This window comes from Rhinatrema bivittatum, chromosome 10 (genome assembly GCF_901001135.1).
Source record: "Rhinatrema bivittatum chromosome 10, aRhiBiv1.1, whole genome shotgun sequence".
In the NCBI taxonomy this organism is placed as follows: domain Eukaryota; kingdom Metazoa; phylum Chordata; class Amphibia; order Gymnophiona; family Rhinatrematidae; genus Rhinatrema; species Rhinatrema bivittatum.
In genome coordinates, this window is record NC_042624.1 from 109,773,388 (window position 1) to 109,796,629 (window position 23,242).

General features: G+C 48.2%; 1 protein-coding gene across 2 annotated transcripts in view; it reads right to left on the reverse strand.

The window, feature by feature from the left end:
* Window positions 1–11,794: 11,794 nt before the first annotated feature.
* The window catches only part of PODN (podocan), a 31,482-nt gene continuing 20,034 nt past the window's right edge, over window positions 11,795–23,242 (reverse strand). For both annotated transcript variants that reach the window (XM_029618309.1, XM_029618310.1), the window contains exons 9-11: window positions 20,974–21,122; window positions 18,056–18,275; window positions 11,795–13,063 (exon numbers count right to left, since the gene is read on the reverse strand). In XM_029618309.1, the coding sequence (XP_029474169.1) occupies window positions 18,092–18,275; window positions 20,974–21,122 (333 nt within the window). In that variant the 3' untranslated portion in view covers window positions 11,795–13,063; window positions 18,056–18,091. The remainder of the gene's footprint in view (window positions 13,064–18,055; window positions 18,276–20,973; window positions 21,123–23,242) is intronic.

Here is a 23,242-nt window from a genome sequence, read left to right on the forward strand (position 1 = left end):
CTCTAGGTTGTTTTTTCGGGTTGTGACTCTGGGTGGTGCATGGATTCAGGGCAGGGGGGGATCCCTGGGTCTGGGGCTGCCCCGGTTAGGGAGGACCTGCCCTAACCGGGACAGTGAGTGCTGCAAGGGGCAACTCCAGGGCTGAACTTTGATGAAAGGGAAAAGGAGTTCAGGTTGAGATCCAGGAGGAAGGGTTTTGGCTGCTGCCCCTTCCTTTCTGCATCCGAGCAGGGCGAGCTGCCCGTTTCCTGGGGGATCTCTCCCAGCTGGGAACCAGAAAAGAAGAGGAAACTGGAGAAATAGCAGAAGCTCGCCTAACCGTGAGGAAGAGCAAAGTAGAGATTACGGAGGACCCCCATCTGGAGCCTTCACCCCCTGGGAGGGGGAGAGGTTTCGACTCCGTGCAAAAGTTTGGAAGGGGTTTCCCGCCCAGCTTAAGGATCCCCTGCCCACTGGGGAACTCCACTTCTCCATGCCCTGGAGGGCGGATGCGTTCCTTGTCCTGATCATGAGTCGTGCATTGGTAGAGGGGAGAGACTGTAAGAGAAAAGCAAGATATTTGTGGTGCAGAGGATTCGGTTAATATTGTCATTGTCATTGGACACTAACTCGGGGACTCCGGCGCACACACAGTGAATGAGAGACCCCTCGCTCCGAGGCACGGCCTTTATGCAGAATACTGGCGAGTCTGGGATTACACTATGAACGGGATGCAGATGACATACAATTTTTTTCCCCAATTAAATTGACTTGGGTTCAAACTGAACAGGCTTTGACCAATTATCTTACTGATATCCAGAACTGGCTAAGCCAAAGCAAATTAGCATTAAACAGTCTGAAAACTGAAATAATACATCTAATAAGATTTCCTCTATGCAACGCTCCATCCGAACTCGCTCTCAATGGCCAACATATTCCAATGACCGAAACTGTGCGAAATCTTGGCATCCAAATTGACCCGTCATTGAGTATGAATGCTCAGGTCAAACGTTTAATACAGATATCATATCACAAACTGAATTTACTACGACATCTTAAACCATTTCTCAACACCACAGATTTCCGTACCATTTTACAGGCGCTGTTGTTTTCTAGTATGGACTCTTGCAATTCATTACTCATTGGTCTGATTTTGGTGTATTAGTATAATTTTTTTTTTTTACATATTCAGAGGCAGCAGGGGAGAAGAGAGAGAGTGGGAGTGTGCAAGAGAGCCGGCACGTGTGCATAGGTGTCAGCTGGTGAAAGGGAGCACGTGTGAGTCAGTGTTGCAGCAGATGTAAGGGAGCATGTGTGTGTATGTATGTGTCATTGGGAGTCAGGGAGTGTGTGTGTAGTGTGAGTAGGAGTGAGGGAGAGTGTATAGGTGTGAGTGCAAGGGAGCATGTGTGTATAAATGTCAGGTGCGAGAGAGTGTGTAGGGATTCAGTGGGTGCGAGGAAGCATCCGTGTGTATGTGTTGGGATCATGTGTGTAGGTGTCAGTGGGCATGAGGGAGTGTATGTAGGTGTCAGTGGGTACAAGGGAGTATGTGTGTGTGTGTATGTGTGTAGGTGTCAGTGGGTGCGAGAGAGCGTGTGTGTGTGTGTATGTGTGTGGGTCAGTAGGTGCAAGGGAGTGTGGGTGGGTGGGTGTCATTGGGTGCGAAGGAGCATATGTGTGTAGATATCACTGGGTGTGAGGGAGCATGTGGGTGGAAGTGTGTGAATGTGTCAGCACGTACAAGGGAGTGTGTATGCATGTCAGCATGTGTGTGAAGGAAGAGAAAGTTTGTGTACTCCCTCACCCCCACTAATCCAGAACAATCTCAGGGTGACTGAAAAGTACAGAAAGAGGGAATTTTTAAAATCTTATTGTTATTAGTCTGTCTACTGTTTTAAAATATGTTATTGTTTTTTGGGAAATTTTTGAAAGTTTTATATGAGTTTAATTATTGGATGTTCAGCTGTTTTGTGATATTTATCCTTTTTATTTGTATGGCTTTACTATTGCTGATTTATATTTCTTGATATTTTATGATGAATGATGTTTCTCTTTTTCCATTGTTGCACTGCATACAGGATCTAGCTTGTTGCGGTTTCCAATTCAATTTTTGCCTGCACGTTTCTGTTTATACTTTCTAGTCTCTTTATTCTGTATTTGGTGAGGGTTGATCTGTGCTCTGCATGTGTGACCGAGGTGAGGTATTCTGCTAGCATGGAGGGATCTAGAGCAGCTTAGCTTGTTCTGGGGTAATATTTGCGGCATTGCCTTTTCATAGGCAGAGTTGTCACCGTTTGAGTGCTGGCTGTTATTGCTGTTTTGGTATTGGAGTTTTACTACATTTTAATTGTAATTCAGTTTACCCAAGGCTTTCTGAGAGCCCAACCCATACTCAGCATGTGTTACAATAGATCCCATATTGCAATAAATCTAAGTGTCTCTTAATTTTTTTTATTTTGCAGGGTTTTCTGGTTGGCACTACAGCACTGCATGTAAGTATAATGTACGTGCTGTTAGTGACACTTTTACCTCATAAGACTGTACTTTGGCTTTTTAATGTAAACATTATTATAAATGTATAATTGTAATTGTGTGTGAGGAGGAAGGAGATGGGGGGGATACAAGGCTGTAAGCTTTACCTAAGACGCCTAATACTCTTGCACCAGTCCTGGTTGCACTGGATCCACATGGGAAAGTAGGATATTGGAGCTGTGCTACTTTGGGTCTCTCCAGTCTTGGCCAGGGCTTCATTTTTCTTTATAAGCCCTGGAAGAACAATCGATTAGTCTGGTCTCCCCTCCTTTAGAGTAGTAGGCAGTGCAAAGCATGGGGAACCATAAGAGCAGCAGACTCTGTAGCACTCACTCAATGGGAATACACTGGAGTATGTGTGTGTGTGTGTGTGTGTGTGTGCGGGGGGGGGGGGGGTTATGGAGAAGTGGAGGCAAGCTACAGTGAGAAAAAGGGATGGGGTGAGCCAAGAGGAAGTGCCTGTGCAGTGAAGGAGAGGCTTCTGTAGTCTGGACGTTCCTCCTGAAGGGGTCAGCTAACTGTGGGTCTCCTGAAGTGGGGGTGCCAAAAAGGGGCAGGAATAGGAAAGGGAGAAGGCTGCTGCAGGCTGGGGAAGGACTGGCAGCAAGCAGAAACGTTTTAGATAATGTTGCAGTACTGGAGTGGGGACACTCATTGTATGAGCATATGAGCAGCAGCACAATGATGGAATGTGTGTGGCAGAGAGAGAGTGTGAGTTTCACTCTCTGAAACAGAAAGGCACCCATACACAGAGGAAGAGTGTGTGTGAGTGTCTTTGTGTCAGAGAGAGAGACACCCCACACACACACCCTCTCTCGGACACAAAGTGGGTATGTGAAAGAGTGTGTGTGGGTGTTTGTGTCTGAGAGACTGTGTGTGTCTGACACTGGCTGGCAGTGTGGTTGTCACATTACTTGGGAACTGCTTCAAGAGCTGATTGGTTGACGAGAGACTTTAACACCAAACCACGACTCCAAAATATAATTATGAGAGATGGAAGGAGGCACATGGCTCTGTTTGCTCACCCTTGGTCTAGGGTGTGCGCTACTATTTAGGAAAAGTGTGAAATTTATATGGGAGATTTTTTGACTCAATTCGCCAGGCTCCAGTCACACGATGTACTTATGAAGGATCAGTTTGGCGTGCTTTTGGGAACTGTTAAAACACGTGCTGCAAGGAGAATGCCCAAGGGAATCAGACAGATATCCTGTGGGCTGGTTTTGAAAAAAATCCCCTGAGTTAATATTTTCATGCAATCCGCCCCTGGAAAAGAGCAATGAAAAATCTCCTGCTGAAGAAAGGGAGAAAGAAATAGAAACCAGAACAGAGAAAGGAGGACACCAAAGAGAGGAAGTGAAGAAGCGGTAGCAACATGAGTTCCCCCTCATTGGACGAGGAGATGCGATTTATTTGTAGCAATAAATGTGCAGATACCAGAACATCAAAGAAGCCTAGCGCCCATGAGCTCGACTAACAAAACTGCATGCTAAGCGCTGATTCCGGGACGGTGCATGCTGGACACTCTCTGAAGTTCCTTACAGCAGCACCGTTAACAATTATTAAAGTGTTGCTAAAGTGTCCGGCTGAGGGAGCGTGTTATATACAGGATACGGAGTCTGGAGACCTTCTGTTTCACATTTCTGGGGATAAAATGTACAGTAAGTTTGCAGACAGACTGGAAGATGTTTTCTTATGCACGGCCATGCTAATACCTTACAGCTGTCTGTTCCCGCTTGTGGCACGCATCACCGGCGTAACTTTAAACAAATGTTTCTCTATGCAAAATGCACCAAAACAAACCCTCCGTCCTCTGATTCTGCTCCCTGAATCCAATCTCTGCTGTTGTCTTTCTTTATGCAATGGTAATGTCTTCATTTCGTGTAACAGCCCCCATCCACGATGTCCCCATAGGGACAAGAGGAATCTTCAGGCGGAATTTTAATGTAAGCAACCAAACCATTGACTATTCTGCACATGAGGGGCATCCTGGATGAGGCAACTAAGTCATTACCATTGCAAATGGAAGTCAACATGGTGCAGAATTTGGATCTTAAATGCTATGAGAAAAGCCTTAAGGATCTAACTTTGTTTGCCATTACCATGCATGAGAGGGAGGAGAGGATAAGTTTCTGTGTGCTACAAGAAGGTCAGGATATGAAGATAGAAGGAGGGGGTCCTGCAGGAAGTGTGAGGAAATACCTTGTTTATGGCCATGTAGTTAGAAACATAGAAACATAGAAATGACGGCAGAAGAAGACCAAACGGCCCATCCAGTCTGCCCAGCAAGCTACGCACTTTATCCATTTTTTCCCCTTTTTTTTTCTCTCCCACCTGTTACTATTGGCTTCCAGTACCCTCCAGCCCTAATTCCCCTCCACCCCACCACCAATTTAGAGAGCAGCGCCGTATCTGCATTCAAGTGAACGTCCAACTCAATTAGGGGTAGCAACCGCTGTAACAAGCAGGCCACACCCTTACCCCATACTCTTACCCACCCCTGTTTTTATTTATTTATTTTTTATTTTTTTTTAGATAGCAGCCCTCCATCCTTCCGTTCCGTGAAGGTGGAACACCAACTACTGGCCACTGGCCAGTAGTTGGTGTTCCCCCCCTTCTTCCCGTTGAATCAAAACCATGCTGCTGGGATCCTGGAACCACGAGCGTTCACTCATAACCACCCAGGGATGTTTCCCCTAATTTTAATAACACACCCTCCCCCTACTTCTCGCTTGGTCATTGCAGCAATGGTTCTGAGGCCTGAAGCCAAAGACTAAGGCCTTTGTATCATGGGCCAGCAGGTGTCCTTAGCAATGACTATGACACCCTCCGTCCTCAGTTCTAACCACCCCAGCTTGGACTGGGGACTTTCTGCACTGCCACTGAGCCATTAAGCCAAGGAAAAGGCTCAGACAGGATTCATGGTTTCAGGATTATGGTTTTCAATGTGCCCCTTTACTGAGAGGGTACTTTGTTTGTTATTTAGTCAGATTTTTGTATCATGCTATATATGTATTTGTTTGTTTCATATATGTATATTTTAAGCTTGTGCTATTGTTACCTGCCTTGAACTTTGGAGGGTGCGGGATAAAACTGATTTTAAATAGATAAGACAATTCCAGGCATGTACTATTTTATTTATCTGCAGACATAGTAGCAACCAAACTAGTGACAGATGGAGAGTGCCGTGGTAAGGAAAGAGAGGGAGCTAGGTCTGTGGTGACACTAGGTGGGAGCAGCTAGGCAACTTGGTGAGCCAAGAGATCCTTATCTACCAGCAACTACGATGTTACCGTGATCGAGACATTAGAATGCAAAAGAAGCAAGAATTTTTTGGTGGAAAGGAAGTTGTGGAATCATGGGTCCTGATTCGTGGTTGGAAGGGGGTAGACTCCTGAGTAACATGAAGAAATGTTGTTCACAGGATGGTAGATGCATAGAGCGAGGTCTCAATGGAGGTGGTGAGTCCAAAAAAAGTATCAAAATCTATGTAAATGTACAAGCATAGAGAATCCCCCGTGGTGGGGGTAGTGGGATAAAGCTAGAGATCAAGTCAAGTCTGCAGAATTTCAGTAGCTAGGGAAAATGGGCCTCAAGTCTTCAGCAACCGTGAATTTCTTTGTTTTTGTGATAACATTGTCCAATGTGTGTTTAGTGCTATTAGACAGAACTCTATAACTCTGAAGGTTAAAATAATTGTCAGTTACAAAGTTAGTTCCTATGTGGTATTTGGAGCATCTTCTTCTCTCCCTAGCAGGAATCCAGCCTTCTTCTGGGAATTTTCAGATAATTAATGCCCTAGCACGGGGTAGGCAATTCCGGTCCTCAAGTTTTGCAAGCAAGTTTGCTTTGCAGGATATTCACACTGAATATGCATGAGATATATCTGCATATGATGGAGGCGGTGCATGCAAATCCAGCTCATGCATATTCAGTATGGTTTTCTTGAAAAGTTGATTGACTTATGGCACTCAAGCGGATATGCCTACCCCTGCTGTAGAGAGGTTGTGCAGCTTCTGCTTCGCTAGAGATTCATTGAAACGTACAATTTGACCAGGGTGCCTACACTTTGGCTTACAACTCTATGTTAGGAAAGAACTGTTCGCCACTGCTTACAGCCAGATGGGAAAGGCCACGGGAAACAGGAAATAAAATAAAGGTGCTGTTTAGCACAGGAATCAGTCTTGTGTCTGAGAGTGAAAGGAAACATTTATCATACTATTAATCCAGCAAACTCCAACTACATTTCTAATCTGATTTTAATGAGTCCTACCTCTTTGGGATGCTGCATTGTAGAGGTGCATTTAAGGCAACTACAGCCTATTGCAATTGTTTGTTACTGTTTTTGGTACATTGGTGTATTTTTAATGCATGTTTTTATTGGAAAATATGGCATACAAGCTTTTAAAATAAATGAAATAAATAAAGTCCAGATAGATATAAAAATTCAATAGGGAGAGGACATGTCTTGTGTACAATTTGTGTGTGTTTGTCAGGCAAGAGGCTGCAGCCCTAGCAGTGGTCCCAAAATGTTAGAATAATGGATTCATAAAAGGCTGTAATACCATCAAGGAGCACGGAGTGTCAGTATAGCAGACTAATCAGCTCTGTGAGTGCTGTGGGGGCTCGAGCAACCCCCCATTATTGTCTTCTGTAGCTTGGGAGCTGAAAGCTGCAGAGGTGTGGGGGAGGGCAGTCAGGAAGTGCTTCTCCTATTTTTAATACGGACTGCTGTGGCCAGAATAAACAGTTGCAGCAATATATGCTATGGCCTCACATCCCATGGGACCACACACACACACACACACACACACAAAAAACCCCGTGTCCGACTATAAAACTAATTGCCCAGGCATGGATACTACATACCTGTGTCCTCTGTACTGATCCCACCTCCCCTGCAAGCTATTGGCTGGCTGTGGAATATCTGACCAATGGGCTGCAGGGAGACCAGAGAGCAGCAGTGGTGTAGGACAGATATGTTTCCTGAGGGGCAGTGGAGATGGGGAGAGTTGCTGATACAGGGACTAGAAAAGGAAGGAGGGACATAGGAATTATAAGGAGGATGAGAGAGAGGCTGAGAGAACTGCAGGGAGATGGAGCAAGGAAGAGAGCTAATACAGGCGGAGAGATAGGAACACTGCAGAAAGGGAGAGAGGATACTGCTGGGAGAGAAACTGGGAGAAGGAATTTTGAATGGGAGCGAAAGAGGTGAGGGGGAAGAGGGACTGGAGTAGCCACAGACTGTGAGGCCAGAGAAGGCTGAGAGAAGGGACGAGGGATGAAAGAAGGGATACACGCTGGGAGAGAGGACATGGGCTGCGAGAAGAAGGTCAGGTGAAGGAAAGGTAAGAAGAGATCACAATCAGGCTATGGAATCTGGTGCCGGAGGACGTGGTCAAGACCAATAGTGGGGTTCAAAAGAGGGTTGGACAAGTTCCTGAAGGAAAAGTTCACAAGCTGTTTTCCAGCTAGAAGTGGGGAAGCCAGCACTTAACTCTGGCAGCCTGATACAGGAAACAGATCAAGGAAAGGTTGGGAAATCACTTTTTTCATAGTTTGAAGATTTCTGTGCAGGATCAAGGGTGGGGAGCAGGTGCGAGCTGCCTCTTACTTCCAGCCCTGCAGTTACGAGGATATTTCATTGGCAGGATGGGGAAGGGGGAGGAGGATTGTGTTGGAATGGGCTGAAAATCTCTCTCTTAAAAACTGGCAACTGCAGTCAGGGCTTAAATCGAGGTGAACACTGATGCCCTTGTTACAAAAATAGACAAAACATTCCCCTGCTATGTCCCACAGGAGACAACAGTTCCCTCTGGGATTTCCAAACTGAGTGCAGGAAGCACCGCACGCAGCTGTGGGCCTGGCGCTGGGGAGCTGCTGACTGCGGAGCTGCCGGGTGGTGGAGGGAGGCATCACTGCCTCTGGGCTGGAATCTGAGAGTGCCGGGAGAGGCAGGAGCAGTTCCAGGAAAAAGAAAAGTGCCTGGACTCAGGGAGTGACAAGCAGGGAAGTGATCCAAGGCTGTGGAGGAGGGGGAAATCGCACAGTGACAGGTGAGCTGAGCCTGCCAAGGATGGAAAGCCTAACAGGCTGATGAGGGATGGGAATCAGTGCAGGGATGGCTGAACCAAGCCTGCAGAGGAGGGCAGCTGCCTGAGGAGGCGTGAGAAGTGGAGGGATGGGAAGAGAAACTGGGAGGGAAACAGAGAACAGGTCAGTGGGAAGTGGGGAGCAGAACAGGCTAAGGGAATGTAGGGAGTGGAGCTGGAAGAGAGATATTATACCCCTTCCTCCAAATATAAAATATAAAGTATGCGAACTAAAAGAATTATGAGTGCAGAGGGGAAGATTAGGAAAATAAGGGAAAAGGGGTGGTTGAGAGAGAGTGGTGGTAACAGGTGAGGGTGGGAGAAGAGACTGTGGTATGAATGGGGGGGGGGGGAGGAGGAGTCTTGTGAGGAGGAGCTGGGGTTGGGGGACTTTTGAGTCTTCCCCATGTCTACATTACCGGCTCCCCTCGGGTTAATTAAACACAGCTTGTCAGTCACTCACAACCCATTGTGCTTTTTTTGTTTGCTTTTTTTACTGGAGGGGGGGGGAGGGTTCTGTAACTTGTGTTGTGTTCTGCACCCCCAATCATTTTCCAAAGTTAGCTCCAATGGTCTGCGATACCAGTAATAGCCACAGGTGGCAGTATAATGCATTAATCAGCGGCTTCAGTACCAGCAGTGGCCACAAGGTGTCTGCAGGACTCTAGTTATCAACGCAAGCTGCAGTGGTCACTGGAATAGATTGCAGAAATGTTTATTTTAAACAGTAATAGTAAAAAAAAAAAAAAACAAACAAAGAGGGAATGAGAGCTAGGAATGGGATGGCGAAAATCAAATAAAACAAAATTAAGGTATAAAAATAAGACTTTTATATGTAAAGATTTCTGGTAAAATCAACATCAAAATGAATGTAAGACATTTTTTTGTGTAGGCAAGCAATGTTTATATAGACAGCTTGCACCAGCAATTGGTGAGTTTCATGTTGCTTAGATTCCTGGCACATTTTCCCCTTGCTGCCCATGTGTTCAGCTGGAAATAAAAGCACAACGTTTCTTTACAGGGAAATGAGATCACTACAAGGAGACAGAATACTATGGAGCAGTCTCTGCCTCAGTGCAGGAACGTCTGTCCGTCCGTCCATCCCACCGCTGCTCCCTCTTCTCTCCACACCTGCTTAACATTACACTGGAACCCTCCGGGCACTGCACACCTTGACCCCAAAGTCTGCTGCAGTGTCCAAAAACCCTTGATGGTGCTTACTAGGGTCAGAGGTAAAAGCTGGCGTTTCTACCTAGGTAGTGCTGGGTGGGGCATGTGTGCTTCTAGGACACCAGCATATGCCTCCCAGCTTGTGCGAGAATGCAAATGCTGAAATTCCCAGCAGCCAGCCTGCTCTAGAAGTGGATCTGCATGAGGGACTCTTGCAGAGCTAATAGTGGCTTGTGGCCATGCTTGTGAGGTGGGTATCCCTCACCTCCGGCAATTTATTAAACACTGGGTGAGCGATTGACATCAAAGAGCTCTGAACTTTTATCGTTTAGCTGCTTTTTCTGCCTGGTCCCATTCCTGGCCTCCCTTTGCAATGCCAGGAACGTGGACCTGGGATTCTCAGAGGCCGTGAGGGACAGAGCTGACGTTCAAGCCCATGGGCAGAGCCAGTCCTGCCCTGGTAGGGGGGGGGGGGGAAGAGGGCTCTTCTCCTCTTGACTCACTCGCTCCATCCTCTCGGACACAACATGCAGCAGCTGAGCGGCAGAATCCCGTCAGACAGAGGACCGCCTGCAAGGAACAGATGAGCCCTGCCCATAAGGCTCCCTTCCCCACCCCCACGATAATTAAACTCAACAATCAGGTCCCTTCCAGCAACCCCCCCCCCCCCCCTCTCGCCACCCCCAAACAGCCAGCCACTCATTCCCCACTCTTCAGCTGGCACGCCAGCCCCCGGGCAGCCGCTCTACCCCCCCCCCCTTTCTCACATTGCTCTGATGCTTGCTGGTTGCCGCTGCCATCCCCAAAACAGCCGACGCCTTCTGGCACTGCCTGACTCTCAGGGATCCTGCCTGAGCCGTCGTGGTCCTCTCGCGAGATGGCGAGGGCAGCGCGGTAGTCGGGGGCGTTGCACGGCTCAGACTCACCGAGAGCCACGCGGTGCCGGAAGGGGACGACTCTGGCAGCAACTAAGGAATGGCGTTTCAGGGCATGGGCCCTGCGCACCAGAGCCTGGTGATGCTTCATCAATGGGCACCCATCATGTCTGTGCCCGGGGCCGGCTAAGATTTGCCGCCTTCCAGCTGAGCTGAAGCTCATTCAGCAGACAGCAGCCCTCTGCTCCCCAGTAACGGGGGGGGGGCTTCTAGGCACTTTTGGTGAAAACACCAAAAGTGCCTAGAAGCCGCAAAATCCTAAATCCGTCCCTGTTGACGCTCCTAGCGAGGAAGGCCTCGGCCATGCAGACGCGTCACTGGCGCTTTGTCCGACCTCCTCTGTAAAGGGAGAACTAAAACAGCGCGAGAAAAGTTTAAGGTGGCGTAGAACAGAGCCAGATAACCAATGTGAATCATACTGAGATTTTAATCATATGCCATATGGCCAAATCCAGGAACAGTCGCCCAGATGTGACAAATCTCTACATGGTAGAAATACATTGCTTTAATTATTATAAAGATATAGGTTTGCATTAATAACATTTCAAAGGGTCAAATGGTCCTTTTAGGAAGCAGCTGTAGTTTGCCGGAGCTGAATAGGACTTTCCCCATTCTCGTTTGCTAGGATGGGATAGTGCTACCCCAGTGACCGTCCGCAGCAGGACCACTACAGTAGCGCTACATTCAATCTGGGAGCGAAGTCTCTGAAACCAGACGCCATGAAGCTTCCTCCTGCTACAGGCAGGAGCAGGGATTCTCCTCTCGCTGCCCGCCCCGGGAGTCAGCTCGGAGGCCTCACGCTCTCCTGCTGTCACAGGCTCACTAGGGGGGGGGGGCGCCGATGCAATAAATATGCACAGGATACGGGCGCTCGGTGTTGAGCGCCCATTTTCCTGAGGCTCGCCCGGCCACTTCTCCTGGGCTCCCGATCCAATGTTAAACTGAGAGGTCGCGATAAAGAGAGGAGGCGCTGGGGGCGAAACGTGCGTCCCCGGCGCCTCCTCGGGAATCGGGCGCGCAGGAGAGGTGGCCGTCGCGCCGGTTGGGAAAACGGACCCTCGCTCTACGAGCGTGCGTTTTCCCCCGCGTGCCGGCGCACAGACACAGCCTCTGTGTTTTTTTTGGATGTCCAAAATGGGTTTTTTTTTTTTCAAATAATTTTTACAAAAATAAACCCTGCTTTATTTGGTTCCTCCTCCTCCTCAGCATCACTGCGCTACTATCAGGAGGAATCACAGGAAGCAAGCTTTTTCTTTTTTTTTTCAATGCGCCCTCGGGCGTGGCGTATCTTTAAGGCGGCCCCGGGCTGGCGTAAAATTTGTCGCCTTGCAAGGGCGCATTGGCTGCCCGGAAAGTTTATTGGATGGCAGGGGTTAAGCCCGTGCGCGGCGGCTAACGCACGGTCTTGAATCGGCCCCCAGATGTCTGATTTCAGCTCTCGGCGCCGTGCAGCTGGATTGGAGAAGCGCAGCGCGGCAGGTCCCCGCGTTACGGCGCAGACTCTGCTATCGTCCAGCCTCTCTCTCCTTCCTGAGGGTCATTCTCCAAACTTTTTATGCAGGCAAATGGGATTTTGCCCACATCAAAAGGGCCTTTGAAAATTGCCTCTCTGCCCCCCCTCCCCTGTGGGTAACAGTAGGGGTGCGGTGCAATGTGCCGGTACTTTTATCCGCATTGGGGGGGAGGGAGCGGGGCAGGGATAAGTGGGTGGAGATGGAAAATACGCGGAGGGATTTGATTTTGAAATCTCCAGATTTACGTTCATATTTCAAAGCCAGGTGCAAGGTGCATGGGTACAAATTACTCCTCCCCCGCCCTCCCCTTATCCCTGCCAGGCCAAAGGTTAAAGGCCAACTCCCCAGGGAGCTTCCCTTTGAAGAGCAGCTTCCCATCCCTTCCGGATGACAAGGGAAGGCACAAGGTATCCCTCAGTCAGAGAAAAGCTATGACACACAACGCGAAACAGCAGCTTAATCTCCAAAACAGACACAGAGTGGGGCCTGCGTACAAGGTATTTTCCCATAGACAGAAAGTGGGAATGGTCCCTCTGGGACGTCAGGCCCCCTCGCTTATACACATGGAAAGAAGAACAAAAGCCAGCTTTTGTGTGTCCCAGAGCCATCGCTCAAGACTCGGGGGGGAGGGAGAGCGGGGGTCGGGTTTTCACCTCCCCCCCCCCCTTCTGAGTCTGCAGAAACCGGCTTGGACGTCCCCCAGCGCATGCCTTCTTCAGGTGGTTTTGAAATTCAGGGTCTCTGACGGGAAAAGGTTGTGGGATCTCTGCCTTCTTCATCAGGCCAGGCTCACTGCGGCGTCTATAGGAACAGGTACATGAGTCGCTCGCCTTGGGTCTTCCTGAAAAACAGCGGAAAGGCCAGATCAGAGGAAGGGTCACGTTAGTGGCGCGCCCTAGGAACGACAGCTACAGGATAGCCTCAGCCGCAGACTCCCACACCCCAGGGCAGTCCCTCCCTGTCACACTGTTATGTTTCAAATCCAGATTAAACCACGATGGCTTGGAAGTCCTGCATCACCAGAAAAGGGCCAGGGCTATTGCCAACGTGAAATGTGCTAAGGGCGAAAATTCATTCTAAGGTGAGAGAGGTTTGCTGGTGGATCAGCTCGCTCTGTCTCTGCAGCGTTGTCCTAGCGGGTACAGACAGTCCCACCAAGTCAAAGCTCAGGCCAGACAGACAGAAGCGCATCCTTTATATATTCTTCAATTGTACGTTTCCCACAGTCCCCTTTTTCCTACCTCTTCCCCCGAATTCCTCTCTCACCCCCCCCCCCTTTCCCCAGTTTCCTCTCCTTCCCGCTCCCTGCCCACCTTTCCCTTCTCCGTGGAAGACAGGAAGCGCGAGGAGCTGGGGACGCAGCAGCGCATGCTCCCTGTGCTGCGTTGCTGTCGTTGGTATTGAGGGAAGAGGGAGAGCTGGACGGGGGGGGGGGGGAGTGGGGGAGAAGGTGAAAGCACGCATTTGCAAAATAATATGGGCCTGCGCGCCAGGTGCCATAACGTGCTGGGCTTGGGACCCTGGCCAGGTGACCTGCTCGGCGTTCCCAAAGACGGAAGCCAAACTCCCAAGGCGCTGCTGCTTTCTCTCGTTTCAAGTCATTATTTTATACCTTCTTCAATGCGGATATTCTTCTTTTGATTCACTCCAAATTTTCTGTTACCAAATAATAAATTATGTGCTCAGCAGAAGACAAGTCTCTCTTCTCTAATGCTACTATCACTGCCATAGTGCTTCTAGGCACATGCAGCACTTTACAGATGCACATAGAAGAGTCAGTCCCTGCTCCCTGGAGCTTACAAAACATACTTGTCAAATAAGAGTCTGTGAGAAGGGGTTAGGATTTCAAAGCAGCCTGAAAAAGGTGAGTTTTACTCTGGATTTGAATAAGGCCAGGCGCACGGACTCAGGAAGTCTGTTCCGGGCATACGGCACAGCAAGGTAGAAAGTGCAAAGTCGGGAGTCTGCAGAGGAGGGGGGAAGGGCGCAGGCGAGAGCAAAGCTGCGCTGCACTGCTTCCATCATCCTCGTGTCCTGGGGTGCTCTTGAGGCATCAACCGTGTTGCATCTGGGAGATTTACAAAATGTGTTCACGAAAAAATATTCACAGGGATTATTTGCCGCTCAGGCGCAGAGGGAGATTATTTCATAAAGTGCAGGGCATGTTCATGTTCACTATAAAATGCTGCAGGGTATTTAGATGAAATCAGCCATTCATCCATTTATTTTATTTCTTAATAAAGGTTCTGGTAAATGCTGGTGATTGTGAAAGGCACCAGACGGATAGCGCTGGAAAGGAAAAGCTTCCATTTGTCCACGCAACAGACCGTGGCAGTGCCAGCGTCCCCACAATGCCCTGCCAGAGGGACTCAGCCCTGCTCTCAGGGTCATTAGGTCTCCAGACCTGACCTCTCTTTTGACATTGCCAACAGTGGGTCCAAACTGTAATGTAGGTGTTTTTCTATCGATGCGATCACCTGTCCAGTGGGAACTGGACTGAGACCAGCAATTTACTTCTCATGGGCCAACAACTGACTTTCAGATGACAATGACTTTTAATCACTAGGATTTCACCCCAGAGCACCAACTCCCATGGCCCATCCAGTCTCAAATGAAAATGAACATTCACAATGTGAATCCCTAGTCTTCAAATGTAATAGATATTTTAACCTTATTTATTTGACAGTGCTGACCTAGATTCAAACCAGCCAACCTGCCTCTCACGCTGGCCTTCCTCACCTAGTTGCCTGCTGACCTGGCACATCATAGTTAGCTCATTTCTTGGTATCTAGCAAAGTCCTGGCTTCTTCTGCAGACAATCTGGAGAGTAACTATACTTTGTGGAAATATTGTCTTTGCTTTTGAATTGAATGCATCACAAGAAAGATCCTTGTGGGGAAACATCAGATGTTTTTGTGAGCTGGGATTACAATTCAACAACACTTGATACTCCGACTGGCACCGTAACTGTACCACTAGCCTGACTCCTACCCTAAGTATGTGATCTAAACATGCTGCAAAGGGTGGGAAGTTTGGCTCTGGGACCGAAGAGTGTACTTTATTCAGAGCCCAGAGGGGAAATAACTGGTTTTCATTATCCAGAACTAAAAGACAGACACTCAGCATAACTTTCCCCTTCTCCAATGTATACATTGGAAAACTGACACAGCATGTCTGCTTTCTAATACAGACTGGCTCAGAAGTAAACAGCCTTGGAGCTCGAAAGTACGAAAAGAACATGTATTACCTATGCTCATCCTCAATGTAATTGCCAAGCAGTTTCTCCTCCTCATGCATGGCAAGACAGACTCGCCACCTGAGAGAGTCCCATGCCAGAAATGATATTCAAAGGGGATGAGGAAGTAGAACTGAAACAAATCTCAGTGTACCTGGAAGATGTACTAGAGCACATTGACAAACTAAAGAGCAGCAAATCACCTGGGCCAGATGGTATGCATCCCAGAGTGCTGAAAGAACTGAAAAAATTAAAATTGCAGACCTGCTATTAGTAATTTGTAAACTATCATTAAACTTCTATGTACCTGAAGATTGGAGGGTTGCCAATGTGACTCCAAATTTTTAAAAAGGGATCAAGAGTGATCCAGGAAACTACAGACCAGTGAATCTGACATCCGAGCCAGAAAAAAAACAGAAGAAACTATCATAAAAATAAAATTGCTGATCATATAGGTAGGCATAGTTTAATGGCACAAAGCCAACATGGATTTAGCCAAGGGAAGTCCTGCCTCACCAGTTAGCTATATTTTTTGAGGGTGTAAATAAATATGTGGATAAAGGTGAGCCAGTTGATATAGTGTATCTGGATTTCTAGTAGGAGACTTCTTAGGAAATTAAAAAGTCATGGGATAGGGGGCAGTGTCCTATTGTCCAACTGGTTAAAAGACAGAATACAGAGAGTAGGGCTAAATGATACATTTTCCCAATGGACAAAGGTGAATAGTGGAGTGCCCCAAGAATCTGTTCTGGGACCGATGCTTTTTAATATATTTATAATGACCTGGAAATGGGAACAAGTAAGGTGATCAAATTTGCTGATGACACAAAGTTATTTAAACTTATTAAATCATGAGGATTGTGAAAAATTGCAAGAGGACTTTGCATAACTGGGAGATGAGGCATGCAAATGGCAAATGAAATTTAATGTGGACAAGTGCAAAGTGATATATTATGAAGCTATATTTTGGGTTACTCTTCCTAAGTGTAAGGTTCCACATTAGGAGTCTCCATTCAGGAAAAGGATCTAGGTGTCATTGTTGATAATACGAAGAAATCTTCTGCTCAGTGTGCAGCAACAGCCAAGAAAGCAAACAGAATGCTAGGGATTAATAGGAAAGGAATGGAGAATAAAACAGAGAATATCATAATGCTTCTGTATCACTCCAGGGTGCGACCTCATCTTGAGTACTGTGTGCAGTTCTGGTCATCACATCTCAAGAAAGATATAGCAGAATTAGAAAAGATACAGAGAAGGGTGACCAAAATGATAACGGGGGGTGGAACAACTCCCCTATGAAGAAAGGCTAAAGAGGTTAGGACTCTTCAGCTTGGAGAAGAGACGGCTGAGGGGGGATATGATAGAGGTCTATAAAATGAGTGGAATAGAACAAGCTAAACGTTAATCAGTTTATTCTTTTGAAAAATAAAAAGACAGGGGACACACAATGAAGTTACTGGGTGATATTTTTAAAACTAAGAGAAAATATTTTTTTTATTCAATGCATAATTAAGCTCTGGACTTCATTGCCAGAGGATGTGGTGAAAGCTATTAGTGTAGCTGCATTTAAAAAAGGTTTGGACAAGTTCCTGGAGGAAAAGTCCATTAACCACTATTAAGGAGGAGTTGCAGAAATTCACTGCTTATCCCTGGGATAAGCAGAATGGTATCTCTCTACCCCTTGGGATCCTGCCAGGTTCTTATGGCCTGGCTTGGCCACTGTTGGAAACAGAATACCAGGCTTGATGGACCCTTGGTCTGACCCAGTATGGCAAGTTTTACTTTCTTATGATGTGATAAGTTGATGCCACTTTCACCAGGTTTCTCTTAGAACATAAGAAGATAAGATTTTCCATACTGGGTCAGACCAAAGATCCGTCAAGCCCAGTATCCTGTTTCCAACAGTGGCCGATCCAGGTCACAAGTGGCCACTTCTAATGATGGCGTCTCCCGTCGAGAAGGACAAATGAGTTCTATCTTCTCGGGTATAAATGTTGGCAATTTTCCGAACGTCTGCTTTCAGACATAGTCCATGAGTGCTTTTTACTCACGGACTTTGCAGCACTGTTCAGAGAGAAAAAGTTTGTGTGCGCCTTTATGCCGAAACCTGCCATGGGTACAGCGCCCCCGTGAACGTTTGCACCCACTTTCCCCATGGAAAACACGCATCGAGGGCATTAACTTCCTCTTCCTCGCCCCCAAACAGGCCCTGGGGCACCTCTAAAGTTCGTGGCTCAAAACAGGCACTTGGTGGCACACCGCACGGAAATGTGGCATTTGAGCCATATTGAGGGAGGGGAGTGTTCAGACAGCCAACTTCCCTGCACAAATGACTTTCAAAACGGTCTTCTGCCTGACCTGCAATTTACACATTGCCAATTACATTTTTTTTGGGGGGGGGAGGGGACAGGGACTTTAATTCCCACAGCCTTGTGGTCTCCTTTCCGTGGTCCTGCATGCAAGAGGCAGCAGCTCTGGATTTCACTCTGCCTGCTAAGGCATTCTGGTGACGGTCAGCAGTGACCCGCACAAAGGCTGTGTTAGGAGAGAGCCGGTGCGCTGTCCTGCGCGCCTGGCTTCGTCTCGCCTCTTACTTACTGGTTACCACGTAGCACATCTGTATCCTTGCGGATTTTATGCCGCCGGGTCTTCCTCTTCCTCCTCCTCCTCGTCATACTGCTCCTCTTCCGTTTCTTCTTCTTCTGAACTCGCGCCTTTCTTCGAGAATTCAAAGTTTCCTTCGATGTCCAGCACCTGCAGCTTCCGGAGCTTTCTAAAGGCATTGTCCTTCACTGCCCCCACCACCAGTGCGTTGAACCTGGGAAAGAGCAAAAACAACGACAATGCCAAGTCATCGCATGCGTCATGAAAGAGAGACCGGCGCGGGCAGGGCAGAGCTGCCGGCTCCTTCACAGCCCTCTAAATCAGCCAACACTTTGCCTGCCTGCCCTACACTCGTGGCGTGAAAGCTACTTTCCTTTCGGTCAGGGCAGTGTAAATTTGCCACATCTCGGATATCAGGTCTTACACTGATCGTCCCTGGCATTTCCTGCAGCTCACTATGACACGGCAGCCAATGCGTCCCACTCCCTGCTAGAGATAATTGCATTCCCCGAAGGGTTTGTGGTTTAGTTGAAGTAGATGTTCTAGGACACACCAGAGGATAAGTACAGCAATCAAAAGGGTAATCCTTAATGCTTAAGATCTGTCCGTGCAAAGCCAGACTCAAAGTCTTCTCAAATAGACCGTTTAATGTCCAAGTAAGATACAGCGTATGTCAAACAATTTAGCTATGTCTCACCTCAGTAACAGGTCCGGCTACCGAGCATAGTGCGTGTTGCTTCTCAAGCCTGTTCCAGTCCCTGTCTCCATCTACTCCAGTCCTCGCCTGCCCTACCTGCTCCCCTCTTGCCTGCCTGCCTCTGCCTGGACTCCGGATACACTTGATCGTGGCCTGACCTTGACCTCTGCCTGGACGGGATATGCCTGTCTCTGACCCTTGCCCAGGCCGCGTCCGACAGCAGGTTAAACAGTGCGCTCGTGTGAGCGCACTGTATTGCATCGGCCCCATAGGCAGCAGGCAGAGAGCTTCCTGTCAGTCGGCACACAGGCTCCATGCTTGGAGCTCTACGAGGGAGCAGAAAAGCTCCGGCCAGGTCCTGAGGTTGATGCCAGCAGTGAATGCCCCCTCCTCTGGGAATGAATACCGCAGGCTCAGCCAAACACGGAGACCGAGCTGCGTGTGCCGACTCGCCCGGGCTCGGAACATTTGGGGTTTTTTTAATGACAGCGCAGCACCTGCTCCTGATTTCACATCCTACTGAACTATCTGCTCAAAGGCCAATATAAGAATTGAGAGGGGAATGGAGGCGACTGCACCTCCAGCCCCTCCATCGGGCTGCTCTGTTCTCTTAAGCTTACATGGACTAATTGAAATGTTATGCCTTGTTAATGTTTACGACATGTGTTCACTGGTTTGTTTTCTTAATTGCTCCAGAGATGCAGGCATTATTTGCACAGTCTCCTCACTAATGGCATGCAGATGTTAAAGCAGCACACTCACTTGCAGTCAGATGGGGATTTTATTAAATGTTATTTTTGGTTTTCTCCAGTTTACCAAGTTGCCACAGTTAGCTATGTGCAGCTCGGCTATACAGCTCCAATAGATGCTCCCCTGCATTGCCTTTGTGAAAATCCTTGGTTCAGTTATTGCCCCAAGAGGGTTAGAAGGCTGCTGAGACTCAGCTCCACCACATCAAGCAGCAAAGGTGGAAGGGACCATCCCAGCACTATTACTGATTACTGATGGCCTGAGCCATCCTCTGCCCCCTCCTTGTACTCAGCGTCATCTGCACACTGAAGAAGTCACTGGGATTCCCTAAATGCAGGAGACTTCCATCACGGAGTCTCAGAACCTTCTACAAAATGTTGTCAGCATCTCCAGGGATTTGTTTTATATAATCCTGAACAAGGTGGCAACCTGCATGGAGCAGCAGATACCTGGAGCACCTTGCTGGGCAGACTGGATTTGCCACCCTCAGGGCCGGTGCGTCCTATTGGGTGAACTGGGGGGGGGGGGGGGGGAGAATCGCGTAGGGCGCCAACCATTAGGGGGCGGTGAAGAGCAGCCATGTGGGGCTGCGAGCAGAGCCTATGCTGCTTGCGGCCGAGAGGAGACTCAGAGGGCCGCGAGCGGTGCCCGTCCTGCTCGCGGCTGAGAAAAGCAAACGCTCGGCAGGCCACGAACGGCGTCTCAGTGAAAGAGGCCGGGAGCCAGGCACAAGGCAGAAGCTTCGCCTAGGGTGCCTAAAACGGCTTGCACCGGCCCCGGCCACCCTGGTCTCTACCTGCCATCATTGACTAAGTTACTATGTAATAACTCCCCTTCCTAGTTGCAGTGCAATGATCCCAACTGCTGAGGATGCATCCTTGAAATCTGAGGCTGCAAAACATTCATCTGAAGATTTACTATTGGGTTTGTAAACTTGTCTTGGGCACAGCCAAAATGGAAAGGTGGTTTTAAATAAAAGAAGAAGATGCTAAGCCAAGATATTTTGGATGACAGAATATGCACGCCTTACAATCTTTAATTAAAAAGCCCAGCGGAGGCAGGACCTGAACAAGACTCTCCTGGGCAGCTGAAAAAGGGAATTAAGCTGAGGACACCAAGAGCTCAAGGTGCCAATCGGAAATGCACAACCGTAAATCTACACTGGCACACGCCCACACAAATGATTCAGCAGCATCCTATTAGGTATTTCAAGGCAGTGCTTCCCAACCCCCTCTTGGAGGAGCACCTAACCGGTCTGGTTTTCAGGATATCCGTCATGAATATGCATGAGAACGATTTGCATACATTAGTGTATGCAAATCTACCCCTTGCGTACTCATTGTGGCAATGCTGAAAACCCGACTGGCTAGTTGTGCTTCCAGGAGAGGGGGTTGGGAAGCACTGTTGAAAGGTATTTACCATGCCCAGGCGGTGATAGTGCGTAGTCTGTGTGTGGTGTTGGTACCTGAGGAAGATTCCCTTTATATTTGGCGTGGAGTCGAAGGCATTCTCGGGCACCGTGGAAATCTTGTTGCTCTGGAGGTACAGGTACTCCAGGGACTCCGGCAGGTCTGCGGGGATGGAGGACATCTGGTTGCCAGACATATCTAGCAACTGAAAGATGGGGAGACAGCAAACACTGGGTGAAGGCATGTCATGTGATAGCAAGAAGAGAAGTGTGCAGAAGCAGCTCGGTTTGCTGGTACAGTGCCCAAAGATTTCACATCCTGTAACTTCAGGAAGGCAAGAACCGGTGCAGAAAGGCCTGGGCGCCTTGGGACTGACCCTTCTGGATAAAAGGTTCCACAGAAGAGTTTGCTTGCAGGATTTTTTTTTTTCAGTGCATTTTATATGTTTTACAGGAAATTCAACCTTTGGGCACAAGACACACGATTTCCAAACTGTGCAGTGCACCGGAGCCCTGCAGAAATGCCCCCGTCATCTTGTAAGTTAACACAGCACTCACAAGGCTCCTTTTATATGTGCAAGAGCTGCTTATGCCGTGGTCACAAAGAAATCTGGGAGATGAATAAAGCAACAAACATTCCCATATGACAATGTGCAGTGATACAATCTTACACAATAAGGGTTACCCTCTCCCCCCCCACCCAGCAAGCTGCTTCAGTTGTGGGATGAGGTTTGTGCTTTTTGAATATTCACTGGAGGAAGACAAGTCGCGTGAAGGCACTAGTCCTACAGCACTAACAACAGTAGGATTAGTGCCTTCACTTCCTTACACATGAAACCTCTCACTTCTCTATTTATATTATTCTCCCTAGCAGAAAAAAGGTCCATCACAAAGTCACGGGTGGCCAGAGCCTCTCCAACTGTAGGCCGCAACCCCGACCCCTGCATGCAGAGAGAGTGGAACCGATAAACATGAAGGAAGAGAGGAGAATGAGTCAGGAGGGGTCAGGAGGCGCGACCTGAGAGCCGCATCAGGATTAATGCATGTGGACTGAGAGCCACACTGGGATTTGTACACATGTGCTGAGCTGATTCAGGATTAGTACACTCGGACTGAGAGCCACACCGGGATTAGTACACGCGGACTGAGTCGCACTGGGATTCGTACTCGTGGACTGAGCTGATTCAGGATTAGTACACACGGACTGAGAGGCACACCGGGATTCGTACACGTGGACTGAGCTGATTCAGGATTAGTACACGTGGACTGAGTCGCACTGGGGTACATACTCGTGGACTGAGCTGATTCAGGTTAGTACACATGTGTACTGAGAGCCACACCGGGATTTGTACTCGTTGGCTGAACTGATTCAGGATTAGTGCACACAGACTGAGAGCCGTACGGGAATTAGTGCAGGCAGACTGAGAGCCACACTGGGATTTTTACACGCGGAGTGAAAGATGCACTGGGATTAGTACACGTAGAGCGAGTGCGGTGAGAGTTGCTATAACAGAGGGTGGGAGCAGTACTCTCAACCACTCCACCTGGGGGATGGCCTTTAAGGAACCTAACACCCCAGGGAATAACAGATCTAATCCTCTTCTTCTTTCCTCCTCAATTTATTTATTCTTTTTTTTCAATTAAATTCCAGACTGCAGGTTTTACAGCTCTACCATCCTCAGGAGACAGAGAAATACTGAGGGACTGCAGGTGGCACACTGGGTTATGTACAGTGTCAATAAATATTTCTCTGTCTCCATCTGCTGGCAGGGAGGCAAAACCCAAGAGTCTGGACTGATCTGGGGTATGAACAGAAACAAACAGCACCCAAACAAATAACTGCCTATTCTATGTAGGGGAAGATTACTCTGATATTCCTGTAGTATCTTAAATCAGAGTGATTTACACCAAATTACATACAGATCCAGGGGTCCTTGCCCTGGAGAGCTTCCAGTATAAGCAGGGATCTGAGGTATTGTGTCAGGCATCACAAGGAGGTGCCAGGATAAAATCTGCCAAGTATTTCTGGATACTATTTGTTTTCATTACCCACAATCTAACATGTTAACCCCTTCCCTGCCTTCTTGTCTTTGTGGCTGAAGGAATTTCAAGGTTTTGGGGAAAGAATTGTCAAACCAACCCCAGCCTCCTTTATGTGGGGAAATTTCTTGGTTTCTTCTGGGATCAGAGCTCAGCCCTGTCCCTTTAGGCACACGAAAGCAGCCGGGTGTCCCAGACATCCAGAATGAGTATGCATGAGGTAGACTGGCGCACACTGGAGACTGTGTGCGGGCAAAGCCATCTCAGGCGTATTCATTGCGGCTAT